General features: G+C 47.9%; 2 protein-coding genes across 11 annotated transcripts in view; one reads left to right on the top strand and one right to left on the bottom strand.

Moving 5' to 3' along the window:
* The window catches only part of MAST2 (microtubule associated serine/threonine kinase 2), a 210,724-nt gene extending 207,998 nt beyond the window's left edge, over positions 1–2,726 (top strand). For 6 of the 8 annotated variants that reach the window (XM_046662030.1, XM_046662027.1, XM_046662033.1 and 3 more), the window contains 3 exons: positions 379–515; positions 650–837; positions 1,148–2,726. In XM_046662030.1, the coding sequence (XP_046517986.1) occupies positions 379–515; positions 650–837; positions 1,148–2,670 (1,848 nt within the window). In that variant the 3' untranslated portion in view covers positions 2,671–2,726. The remainder of the gene's footprint in view (positions 1–378; positions 516–649; positions 838–1,147) is intronic. The other 2 variants (XM_046662031.1, XM_046662029.1) reach the window with 1 other exon arrangement.
* A 3,816-nt stretch (positions 2,727–6,542) lies between these two features.
* PIK3R3 (phosphoinositide-3-kinase regulatory subunit 3) overlaps positions 6,543–13,283 on the bottom strand; it is a 104,588-nt gene continuing 97,847 nt past the window's right edge. For 2 of the 3 annotated variants that reach the window (XM_046662041.1, XM_046662040.1), the window contains exon 10: positions 6,544–10,232. In XM_046662041.1, coding sequence (XP_046517997.1) covers positions 10,034–10,232 — 199 coding nt within the window. In that variant the 3' untranslated portion in view covers positions 6,544–10,033. Of the gene's footprint in view, positions 10,233–13,283 lie in introns of all 3 variants that reach the window. The other variant, XM_046662039.1, reaches the window with a different exon arrangement.

Below are 13,283 nucleotides of genomic sequence, written 5' to 3'. Positions count from 1 at the left end.
GGCCATAGGGGAGTGGGAGGGTTGCACACATACACCTGGCACTGAGGACAGATGCCCATGCACACAGAACTTGGGTGTGGCCATTGCAATGGGTTTTTTGCTGGAAGGCAGCAGCCTCACTGACCAAGGCCCAGGGATCCCTCTGAGCAGTGGGTAGGACTGGAGAACAGGACAGGTGAGCCTCTTCTCTACTTTCCCAGCCCCAAACCACTCGGGCTCCAGCTGGAGCCACTTCCTAAGCTCTGAGGAGGGCAGACAGGCTTGTGGGGCAGACATGTTGATGCAGGGGCAAAGCTAGTGCTGTGCTAGAGCCATGCCAGGCATCGGGGTTGGGGGAATATGCCACTGCCTTACCTAGGCTCCCACCGTGTTCCCCAGAGTGGAAACAAGGTATCTATTTCGACAACTCCCCTGGAGAACACATCCATTAAAGTGGGGCCTGCACGGAAGGGCAGCTACAAGGCCAAGATGGCCCGAAGGAGCAAGCGGAGCCGGGGCAAGGATGGACAGGAAAGGTGAGGCACACAGCCCAGAGGGTCCACCCTGAGCCACATGGGTATTAACGTGTGCTGGGGGCCCTGGACCGGGGCCCAGTGTATGTCGTGCCCTGTGCACCAACTCAAACAGCCTTTGACCCTTGTCTCTATAGCAGAAAAAGGAGCTCCCTGTTCTGGAAGATCACCAAGCAGGCATCCCTGCTCCACACCAGCCGCAGCCTTTCTTCCCTTAACCGCTCCTTGTCATCAGGGGAGAGTGGGCCAGGCTCCCCCACACACAGCCTTTCCCCCCGGTCTCCCACTCAGGGCTACCGCGTGACCTCTGATGCTGTGCATTCAGGTATGAAGGGCTCACTGCAGATCAGAGACAACCTGGGGGGGTAGGAAAGTGCCCGGGCCCTCTCTGCTTCTCACTGGGCCCACTCTGAAACTCACATTCAGCCCACCCCCTGAAAGATCCAGCAGTCTTGGGGAGGAGATGACAGGGGTGGAGGGTGACTTTATTTCTGTAGCCTGGGCTCCGGTTCACTGGTGAGGTGACTGTGACAATCCTGGGACATTCCAGGGCTAAGCCAGGCCTTGCCTCTCAGTCACTTCTATCAGCTAACATTGCTCTGCCTTTGTCTTTGTGTCTATCTGTCTGTGCAAAGTGGGAGGGAATTCATCACAGAGCAGCTCCCCCAGCTCCAGCGTGCCCAGTTCTCCAGCCGGCTCTGGTCACACACGGCCCAGCTCCCTACACGGTCTGGCACCCAAGCTCCAACGCCAGTACCGCTCTCCGCGGCGCAAGTCAGCAGGCAGCATCCCACTGTCGCCACTGGCCCACACCCCTTCTCCACCACCAGCAGCTTCACCCCAGCGTTCCCCGTCACCCCTGTCCGGCCATGGAGCCCAGGCCTTCTCCACCAAGCTTCACTTGTCACCTCCCCTAGGCAGGCAACTCTCACGGCCCAAGAGTGCGGAGCCACCTCGCTCACCACTACTTAAGAGGGTACAGTCAGCTGAGAAGCTGGCGGCTGCACTTGCTGCTTCTGAGAAGAAGCTAGCCACTTCTCGAAAGCATAGCCTTGACCTGCCCCACCCCGAGCTAAAGAAGGAACTGCCACCCAGGGAAGTCAGCCCTCTGGAGGTAGTTGGGGCCAGGAGTGTGCTGTCCGGGAAGGGGACACTGCCAGGAAAGGGAGTGTTGCAGCCTGCTCCCTCACGGGCCCTAGGCACCCTCCGACAAGACCGGGCTGAACGGCGAGAGTCACTGCAGAAGCAGGAAGCCATCCGTGAGGTGGACTCCTCAGAGGATGACACCGATGAGGGGCCTGAGGACAGCCAAGGTGTACAGGAGCGGAGCTTGGTACCTAACCCAGAAGTGGGCCAGGATCCACCCTTCAGAGGAGCAGCAGAGGGTGAGGAAGAGGATGCTTTCTTGCCCAGGGACACCACGAGTCAGGGTCTAGTGGTCCAAGGCTTATTGACAGGGGTCACACTGGGACCACCCAGAATGGAAGGCCCTAGTGTCCCCCAGAGGAGGCTTGGGATACTGCAAGCCTTTGAGGAGGCTGCCAGCTCCTCGTCCCCAGCCCCCAGCCTGGGGAGGGCTGGACCCACAGATCCTCCCCCGACTGAAGGCTGCTGGAAGGGCCAGCACACCCAGGCACTAACAGCACTTTGTCCCAGCTCTTCAGGACTCATCCCCAGCAGCTGCTCTGCTGCTGCCGCCTCCACCTCTGGAGAGCCAGGTCCCTGGTCCTGGAAATTCTTTATTGAGGGCCCAGACAGGGCATCTCCTAGTGGAAAGGCAACGATGGAAGGTGGGCTGGCCAGCTCCCAGGATTTGGAAACCACAACTCCAGCCCACTCTGAGAACCTGTCTCCTAGGCAAGAGGGGAAGTCATGGCCTCCCAGTGCCCCTGGGCTGGCCCACCCACTTTGTGAGGTTCCCAGCCCAAGCTGGCTATGGGAGCCTGAGTGTGCACAAATTAAGAAAGAAGAACCAGCGCTGGGCATCACCAAAGTGCCTGATGCCTCAGGTGACAGGAGGCAAGACGTTCCGTGCAAAAGCTGCCCCTTCATCCAGGAGCCTGGGCCTGGCCTACTCCGGAGAGGCCGAGACCCAGGGGGCCCTCAAAAGCATCAGGACTTGGCATTGGCACCAGATGAGCTTTTAAAGCAAACATAGCAGTTGTTTGCCATTTCTTGCACTCAGACCTGTGTAATACATGCTCTTGGAAACCATCCTTGTGTCTTTTGCTTGCTTCTTTCCTTCAGTCAACACAAATGTTAACTCATGGTCCTGTGTTGCTGCTGAGAATATAGTGATGAATAAGACAGTTTCCACTGTCGGGGGAGGAGTGCCCAACTGAGCTTGGCTTCCCAGACACTGACCTCTGCACTCAAACCTGAAGGACAGGTGATAGGTAGTAGTTTGCTGGGTTAGGAGAGTGGGAATTACTGTAAGAAAGAAGGTCCAGGCAAAGAGGACAGCACTTACCATATACTTGGTATATTCAAGGAACCAAAAATAATTCAAGTGAAGTGGGTCTACTGAGTTAGTCAAGGGCCACATCTAATGGCCTTCTAGGAATTTAGATTTTCTGTAGGTGACGGGAACCAGAGAAGGCCATGTAGTGACTAATATTCTTGCTTTATAGATAAGGGAACTCAAGTGTTCAGATAGTAACATGCCCAAGACAGTAGAGCTTGAGCAGAGCGAGGGTTAGAAACTAGGTCTCTCCTGACTCCAGAGCCCACGTTTACCTGCTAATTTGGAGGGCCTCTTAGCCAGAAAATGAGGAGGAAAAGAGGTAGAGGGAGGGGAAGAGTTGAACTTGGGATATATTTAATTTGAAATATCTGTGGGACATCCAGAAGATAACTGGATGCATGGATCTGAAACTCAGTAGGAAAACGCAAACTTAAGATAGAAATTTGAGCCATCAGTGTATCAATAGTGATACATTGAGGACACTAGCATTTAAGGCAAAGAAAAAAGACTTAGAAGCAGCAGCCAGAAGAGCATCATAAAATCCAACAGAGAAAAGAGTTTTAAAACGGAGATGTCACTTGGTAAAATGCTGAGCAGTCAGTGAGCCCTTCCTGGGCTGTCGTCATGTGAGCCTCTGCACTGGAGATGGACATTGCTGAGGCGAGCAGCCCCTGCCCTGAGTGGGCGAGTGGGTAGTGTAGACGGGACGGGGGAGGACATCTGTGGGACCGTTGTGTGGGAGGAGTCAGGAGTTGGCATCACAGGAGCAGGGAGTAGGGCTGGGTGGAGTGACAAGACTGAAAAAAGAGTGCCTCCATGGTGACTGCTGTCGTTCACTACTGTTCCTTAATCCAATGCCTAGGTCCAAAGGAGAGGTGTCAAGAGTCCTGGAGACAGGAAAATGACTGGGCCACTAGCTGGGCGCCTCATGCACCCTGTAGCTCTTTGTCACCTTGCATGGGGGAGGCTTTGGCCGCCAGAGGGTGTACCCTGCCCTTGATGGCAGAGCCCATAAGTGGGATGTCTGGCCCCTGTGCCTCCCAGTCCCCTCTTGAACTCACTTTCTCCTTCCTTCAGTGATTTATTGGCAGCAGACCCTGGGCCAGCCTGTACTGGACACTGAGAACACACGTAACTGGTTGTCTGGGGAAGCCCCCCACGTATATCAGGATCTGGTTAGATGCACCATACCGTAGGTAAAGGGGGTGGGGCAGGCACATCTTGCAGCAGTTCATGGGAGGGAGGAACTGCCCGCTTAGGGGGCTGAAAATGGGGGAGAGGAGCAGGCGCAGAGATGCTGAGCATCCTGTGATGCACAGGGCAACTGCCCAAGTGCCAGTGGTGCTCCCCTTGAGAAACACTGGCAGATTACCCTGAGGGGAGGGAAGAGTTTCTGAAAGGTAACTGCAGGGAAGTGGTATCAGATTTGCTCTTTAGGAAGATTACTGGCCGCACTGTAGTGAGAGACGAGTGGAATAAGCACACCAGAGAGACAATGATGTAGCGGCCCATTATGGTGGTCTGAACTAGGACAGTAACACTGAGGGGGTTTCCCCAGAAGGGAAAGAGTATGGAGCTGGACACACGGACTGGCAGCCACCAGCAAACAGATGGTAATTAAGGCCACAGGAGTACATGGGGATTGTACAGAGAACGTGTGCAGAAGGAAAAGGAAAAAGGCCCAAGACATTGGGATTAGCTGAGGGGAGTGGAGCCAGCAAAGAGTAACTGAAGTAGGGGATGAGATCCTAAACTTGGGAGAAGCCAGACCATTTTAAGAATTTTGCAATTTACCCTAAGAGCCATTGAAAGTTATGTAATGGTTTTACACGGGTTCAGATTTGTATTTTGAAAAGATGACTCTGGTTGCTATAATGAGAATGGATTTGAGCGAGGCAAGAATGGAAGAAGGGAGGCCTTCCGGTATTAAGGTTTAGAGATAGTAGTGAAGCTGGACAAAAGTGATGACTTTGATGTTTAGAAAGTAAAAATGATATGGGTTGGTGGTGAGTTTTATACAGACAGGAAGCAGAGGAAGGTATCAAGGATGACGACTAATCTGACTCACATAACCAGATGAATGATCTATTTCCCCTCACTGAAATACGAAGTAATGGAAGAGAACCAGGGCTAGGTGATGACATCGCATTCAACATGCGGTAGAGGTCTGGGCAGGAGAAACAAAGATGGACGTGATTGGCCTGGAGACGGTAGGGGAATTCACGGATGTGGATAAAACTGCCAGGGAAAAAGGCCTAAGTGAGAAGGCAGCTGGAGGAGTCCAAGAGACTTAAAGTCCAGAATTAAAAGGAACAGTCAGATGGAGGAGGAAAACTAGGTGGATGAGTCGTCATGAGGTCAAAGGGTGAGTTTCGTGTAGAAGAGTTTCAACAACGACGGTTATCAAGGAGAGCAGTTTCTGGTAGTGGTGGAACCTGTACTGAAACGCTTGAGGAGGTGAGGAAATAAAGACTAATTTAGACAGTTTTTTCAAAAGGTTTGGCTTTGAAGAAGAGAAAAGAGATAAGCAAAGGGATATAGGATTGAGAAGGGATTGGGGGAGTAGAGTGAGAGATGTCCAACCATGTTTAAATGTCAGTTGATCCCGTTGAAAGGAAACAGCAAAAGAATTGATAACTCATCATGAGAGATTCCTGAGAAGGTGGGAGAAAGGAGGATCCCAAATACATACGGAGAGATTGGCTTTTAGTTGGAGAAGGGCTACCTGTTGTAATTTAATAGGTGAGAGGGAGAGGAGTTATGTGGACTTAGGTTTACAGGTTTAGTGGTAGGAAGGTAAAGGAATTCATTGCCAAGCATATATTTTCTCCATAAACAAAAAGTTTGCAGTGCCTGGGGGACACCCAAGGCCCCAGTGGAGATATCCAGCCAGGAGGTGGAGTTCAGAAGAGAGGACTGGGTTGGAGATACTATTCCCCTAACCTGATGGGTAATTCAGTACACATCCGGCTGGGGCCTCAGAGACATGGATGAGAACTGCAATGTCCTATGCAAACAGGCTGTCATGTGCTTGTTAGTTATGTTCCCAACACACAGGAACCTCAACAAAGTACTGTGGCAGGAGGGTGACAATGGCCTGGGCAACAAGAAGACAGACTGTAAGACTGAGCCCATTTCATCCCTGCCCCCAGAATGAAATGTGGAAACACTTATTTCCAGGCGGAAAGGTGATGAGAATCAACAAGCTGGGCTTTCCAACAGTCGTGGGTGAGGATGCAATGGCTCTCAGATTGCACTTCCTCAGGGCTAGCTTCGGAGTCTCCCTGTGTCCTGCAGTGGCTGGACAGGATTCTGGCATCATGCCTGTTAGGGTCGACTTCCTCTTCTTTGAGAGCCTCTGCGGCCCCAGTTCAGTGCCAGGACCAATCTTTTGATACTCATGAGAGAGAAGGTTTGGGAGTTTCAGAGTTTTTCAACACCCCAGTCCTCTTCCTTTTGCCCCCGCACCCCCAGCCCATCCCTCCACAGCATGAGGACAAAAAGGTGCTTTATCGCAATGTCTTTATTGCATTACTGGAGCAAGTTGGCCAGACTGTCCCCTCTTGGGGAAGGTAAAAAACAAAAAGACCAAAAAGTATCTCCCCGCACCTTCCCCCCACCCTCCCCCACAACTGCACAGCAATGTCTGAACACATCTGGTGACAAGACAATTTGCAAAAGTGGTCTAGGAACTACATTATGAACTGTCCCAACACAAGACATATAGTTGGCTTCCTTGTGAATCAGATATTTTTACGTAAACTACATGAATTTTTTTGACTACATCAAAGACAACAGAAGAATAGGTTTTTCACAAGTAACAACAGGGCACCAAAGTCACATGCTGGAATTTGTAAGGAAACAAGGTTGTTTGTCACAAGTGGCTGGAGCTAGAGCAAGGCTGAGCAGTTGGCGGCACAGGGCCCAGCCAGGCCCCCATGTGCACCCTCTGCTTTGAGGCCACTGAAGCCTCACAGAGGCCTACACTGGAGTCTTAACTGGCAACAGAGCCCACCTTGAAAACCAGGAATTGCCCAGATGCAATTCTTGGCCCAAGAGGACCCATGAGGTCTGTTCCTTGCAGCAAGAAGAGGGGACCCATGGAAGACACCACATTGGCTCTCAAAGCTTCTTCAGAGCACATGAGGTCCAAAATAAGTGGGAGGTCCTATCAAGGATAGGAGACCGGATAGGGGAGGTATTAGGAAGTCTTCAGCCTTGGCCAAATCAGTGGTAAGGACACAGCTAGCCTATACTGGCCTGAGCCATGGCCAAGGTTTCGCATCTATGGCCAGGTGGGGACAAAGCATTGTTCTGTGATGAAAGCTCCATCTAGAAAGATGGGCCTAGGACCTGTGTCCAGCCAGCCCAAAGCTGCTTCCATGTTGGTGGCTGGTTTCTCTAGCCAGGAAAACAATAAGCCCCTCTGGTCTTGGTCTCTTTACTCTCTGCCTCCGTGAGGCTGCAGTTAAGATGCCGAGAGAGAGAATCCCAGGGCCCAGATCACGGGACAGGACACAGAGCTAGACTCAGAAGAACGGGGCCAAGACCACTGCGTAAAAGAGCTGTAGTAGACTGGTCCCTGTGCCACCTCCATGGGCTCAGGATCAGGCAAACCATGTGGCACCTAGTCAGAAAAGACACTTTCCAACCTCTCAAATGATCCTATGTCTCAGTTCCCACAAAGTAACAAATTCAAGGATGAAAAACGAGAGAGAAACAAAAAGTGAAGGAATGTAGGACTAAAAAAGAGCAGCTCTTCTCCACAGGCCAGCCCAAGTGTAGACAAGAGACGGCGCTAGCTCTCTCCCTGCACACTCAGCGTCCGCCTGACAAGGAGCAGCACGGGGTTCCATGTTACAGGCGTGTATCCTTATTCTCACTTTCATTTACTTTAGATGAGACATTTAAAACACACTAAATTTTAGAACCAGAAAGGAGGCATTCCTTGCACCCAACTGCTTAAGCAGGTCCAACACCAGGGGCAAGGCCGTCCAGGTGTGCCAAGCAGCGATCCACCTGGCATTGCTGAGCAAAACTTGCAGCAAGATTTCAGTCTGACAATTTGGGCAAGGAATGTGCAGATGGATGACTTTCAGTTAAGGGCTTAAGTCAGAACAGTGACACTGGAGGGGGGTTCATTTGTCTGCCTGACTCCAACCTGAAACTTCAACATAACCAAGGAAAAGCCAAAGATATGCCCTTTCCTTCCGATCCTGTTAGTAAATCTGGAGGTTTTTCCAAAAATTTTAATCAATGTCTATTTCTATGTCATGGTCCATTCTAGACCCTGTCACCAAGATAAGTGCTCAGGGAAAGCTATATTTGTTTCTTTCATCCCCCAAACTAGAGCTTTCCTAGCTGGAAGCCTTATGCACCAAGATCCAGATATTGGCTTCTTCTCTAGCTCGGCCAGGATGCCTGACTGCACAGCTTTGGACTCAAACAGCTGACTCACTCCGAGCCTATTATGGTTCCAGGATTGGCTCAGAGGCAGCTGGACTCTTTTTGTCAAACGAGTGTTGACTAATGGGGGTGGTGCATAATGGAGGTAGGAGTAGATGCCTGCCTCCAACTCCATTCGCCCAGCTTCATTCAGCTGGAAGCCTTCAAACCACACGGAGCAGAAGATTTCTGGCCTAAATTCAGGGCCACTGGAGCATGAGGACAGTCTGTGCACATCATCTTAATGGCAGGATCACAAAAAAGGCAAAGAGAAAAGCTTCCAGATGGTTTCTACTAAGAGTCTAAACTCCAAGCCATCCTTTCCTCTCCTTGCAAGTTTCAGAAACCACTGTAATGAAGCCCATGGGTAACACGGTATGACCCTCGCCCTGGACACCAGAGCCCCTGGGTCTGTGACCTACTGAGGTCCCTGACCACCATCTAGCTGCCTTCCTGCTACAGCCTCAGCCACTACTGCTACCCTAAGCCCTACCTGGCAAAGGACAAGGAGATAAGGGGAAAATAAACCATGTTTACTGTTTCTGCAGGGCCTTTAAACTTGGGGAAGCACATATAATAAGGATGTTGTTCTACGTCATTATTTGGTATATCAAGCCATCTAAAAGCACTGGATTGCACCTTTTCTTTACTCATACAACAAGTTACAATGGTTTCAAACAACAGGTCATTCTTTAGGCTAAGGAAACACCACACAAGCACCAACTTCATTTTAGGATTCAAAGCTCACCATGCCCACAAAAAGAACACTATTCCTCATCTCTGAGAAACAAGGGCAGGGTAGAATGAGTTACACTGACCAATTTTAGTGTATGCTAAAACTAATCAATTCTAGTTTCCTTTCCTTTTCAAGTTTTGGTACAGAAGTGTGCGTTCAGATACTAGTGCCGCCTTCTTCCATCAGACCTTGGTCCGGCAACAAACACTGTTTTGCTGGGATCAATTTGGTTTCTAAACATAATGCTTCTTTAGAGGGACGAGCTACCTAAATGCTGATGCCTAAATTATGTTGGTCAAGAAATAAAGTACCTTCAGGTGAAGGTTTTTCACCTCCTTGCCTAAGATTCTCTAAATGAAATCCCAAGCGTCCCCGTTTTCCTTTGGTTGTCTTTCCCACAAATGCCATTCTACCACAGAACCAAAACAGCCTTCTTTTTGGGAGGAAGAGAGACTGCCAGATCAAAACAGAACTCCCGACAGAGCCGCGCCCCTGCCGCATTCTCAGAGTCGAAGACCAAAAGAGGACCTGGACTCTTCAGGAGTCTCCGGGTGCAACCCCCAACCCCCACCAATCTAATGTGTTCTGTTGAGGGTGCCTTGGCCAAAGAAAACAAGAACCCCAATGAAACAGACTTGCCCAAAAACAACATCTGCTTCCAGTTTCCTACGTCAGTGCGGCAGCACGGCTGAGTCCCAGAGAAGCCCAGGCCCCTTGTGCCCCGTCCTGGCCAGCGGCTGCTCGGCCTCTCCACTTCACATTCACAGAATCACTTCTTGTGCAAAACAAGCAGTCTACGTAGAAAGAATGCCCTCATAGTCTAATAAAAACGGTAGAAAAAAATGCTAGAGAGCCACCGCTCTTCCCACTCCCTCTTTATCTGCAGAGCGAGGGCATCTGTGCGTGGACAGGGTAGGCAAGCCTGACGTTGAGTGAGTCGTTGTGCTGAACGAGCGATGTCTGCTGGTAATGGAGCACCAGCTCCTTCAGTGAGCTGTACAGGTTGTAGGGCTCCGCAAAGCCATAGCCCCGAGCAGTGCTGTAGATCACACAGTGCTTCACTTCCCCATCGGCACTGCAACGATACAACACGAACACCAAAGAGAATTACGGCAGATAACAACAGATAAAGGGACCCCAAATGATCTGAGAGCAACTGTCTAAAACAACTGTTCTGCAAAGGAGGGGAAACAGAAGTGTTTTGTCAATCAAAGCTTGCAAAATGTCACATCCATGTGTGTCCCCCCTCACTCCCTTATAGACCTGTCACAGAGATACCCTTCACCTCCCACTAAGACCTGGCAGAGCTACAACAGGCGGCTGCATTTAACACTCAGCCTGCATCTTCACTAGGCAACGATGCATTGGACAGGGGCAGAACAAGCCAATTTTTTTGAAGTGTACAAATCAGTGGTTTTTAGAACATTGACAAGGTTGTACAACAATCACCACTACCTAACTCCAGAATATTTTCATGACCCTAAAAAGAAACTGAATCTATTGGCAGGTACTCCGTATTCCTCCCTCCCCCCAGACCCTGGCAACCACTAACCTACTTTCTGTCTGCATGGATTTACCTATTCTAGACATTTCCCATAAACGGAATCATACAGTATCACATCACCTGTTGTACCTGGCTTCTTCCACTTAGCACACCATTTTCAAAGTTCTTCCCTGTTGTAGCATCTATCAGTACTTCATTTCTTCTTATGGCTGAATAATATTCCACTGTATGGATATACCACATTCTGTTTATCCATTCATCAACTGATGGACACTTAGGTTGTTTCAACTTTTTGACTATTATGAATAATGCTGCCCTGAACATTCGTGTACAAGTTTTTGTATGAACAGATGGTTTCAGTTCTCTTGCATACACTCCTAGGAGTAGAACTGCTGAGTCATATGGTAACTCTTTGACTTTTTGACCAAACTGTTTTCCAAAGTGGTTGCACCATTTTACATTCCTGCCAGCAGTGTATGAGAGTTCCAATTTCTCCACATCCTTGCCAACACTTGTTACTGTCCATCTTTTTTATTATAGTCATCCTACTGGTATCTCATTGTGGTTTTGATTTGCAGTTCCCTAATGACTAACGATGTTGAGCATTTTTTCATGTGCTTATTGGCCTTTTATATATCTTCTTTATAGAAATGTCTATTCAGACACTTTGTCCATTTTTAAATTGGGGCATTTGTCTTTTTACTGTTAAGAGTTCTTTATGTATTATACACTAGTCATTTAACAGATATATGATTTGCAATAGTTTCTCCCATTCTGAGTTGTCCTTTCACTTTCTCAATAGTATTCTTTGAGCCAAAGTTTTTAATTATGGTGAACTCCAATTTATCTCTTTTTTCTTTTGTTATTTGTGTTTTCAGTGTGGAAGAAACCACTACCCAACCCAAAGTCACAAAGGTTATCCCTGCGTCTCCTCCTAAGTGTTTTATTCTTTCAGCTCTTACATTTAGGTCTATACTCCATTTTGAGTTAATTTTTGTACGTGGTGAGAGTCAAGGGTCCAACTTCATTCTTTAGCATGTGGCTCACCAGCTGTCCCAGCACCATGTGTTGAAACGATTATTTTTTCTCTGTTGAATGGTCTGGAGACCCTTGTTGAAGACCAACTGGCTATAAATGTAAGGGTTTATTTCTTGATTCTCAATTCTTTTTTTTTTTTTAAGATTGGCACCTGAGCTAACATTTGTTGCCAATCTTCTTTTTTTTTTCTTCTTCTTCTTCTCCCCAAAGCTCCCCGAGCATATAGTTGTATATTCCAGTTGTAGGTCCTTCTGGCTCTGCTACAGGGGACACCACCTCAGCATGGCCTGAGGAGCAGTGCCACATCCACGCCCAGGATCCGAACAAGCGAAACCCTGGGCCACAGAAGCAGAGTGCATGAACTTAACCAATCGGCCACAGGGCTGGCCTCCTTGAATAGATTCTCAATTCTGTTCATTGATCTACATGTCTACCCTTATTCAGTACCTCACAATTTTGATTACTATAGCCTTGTTGTAAGTTCTGAAATTAGGAGGCATACTTCAACTCTTCCATTCTTTCAAGACTATTTTGGGTCTTCTGGATCCCTTATATTTTCATATATATTTTAGGATCATCTTATCATCTTCTGCAAAAATCCAGCTGGGATTTTTCATACGGATTACACTGAACATGTAGATCAATTTGGGAAGTACTGCCATCTTAACAATATTAAGTCTTTTGATCTCTGAACACAGGCTGTCTTTCTACTTATTTTGGTCTTCTTTAAGCTCTTTCACTGATGTTTTATAGTTTGCACTGTGCAGCTCTTGTACTTCTTCTGTTTTAATCCTAGGTATTTTGTCATTTTTGATGCTATTATAAATAGCATGTCTTCTTCATTTCATTTTCAGATTGTTCACTGCTAGTATACAGAAATACAACTGATTTTTATATCCTGATCTTTTAACCTGCAACCCTGCTAAACTCATTTATTAGCTCTAATAGTTCACTTCTTCCTTTCGAATCTGGATGCCTTTTATTTCTTTTTCTTGACTAACTGGCCTACCTAGAACTTTCTGTACAATGATTAGAAGTGGTGAGAGCAGACATCCTTGCCTTCTTCCTGATCTTAGGGGAAAGAATTCAGTCTTTCACCATTAAGTATAATATTAGCTGTGGGTTTTTCATAGGTATTCTTTGTCAAGTTGAGGAAGTACCTACCTATTCCTAGTTTGTTCAGTGTTTTTTTAACATGAAAGAGTGTTGGATTTTGTCAAATGCTTTTTGTGAGTCTACTGAAATAACCATGTGATTTTTGTCCTTTATTCTATTAATATATTATGTATTACATTGATTTTTAATGTTGAACCACTCCTGCATTCCTGGCATGAATCCTCCTTAGTCATGGTATACAATCCCTTTTATATGCTGCTGGCATTGCTTTGCTAGTATTTTGTTGAGGATTTTTATGTCTATATTCATAAGAGATACTGGTCCACAGTTTTCTTCTGATATCTTTGTCTCATTTGGGTGTCAGAGTAATACTGCCCTTGTAAAATGAGTTGGGCAGTGTTCTCTCTCTATTTTTCAGAACAGCTTGTGAAGGACTTGTGTTAATTCCTTTTAAAATATTTGGTTATA

The sequence above is a fragment of the Equus quagga genome, chromosome 5, assembly GCF_021613505.1.
Source record: "Equus quagga isolate Etosha38 chromosome 5, UCLA_HA_Equagga_1.0, whole genome shotgun sequence".
Classification (NCBI taxonomy): domain Eukaryota; kingdom Metazoa; phylum Chordata; class Mammalia; order Perissodactyla; family Equidae; genus Equus; species Equus quagga.
This window is presented reverse-complemented; position numbering and strand designations above follow the sequence as displayed.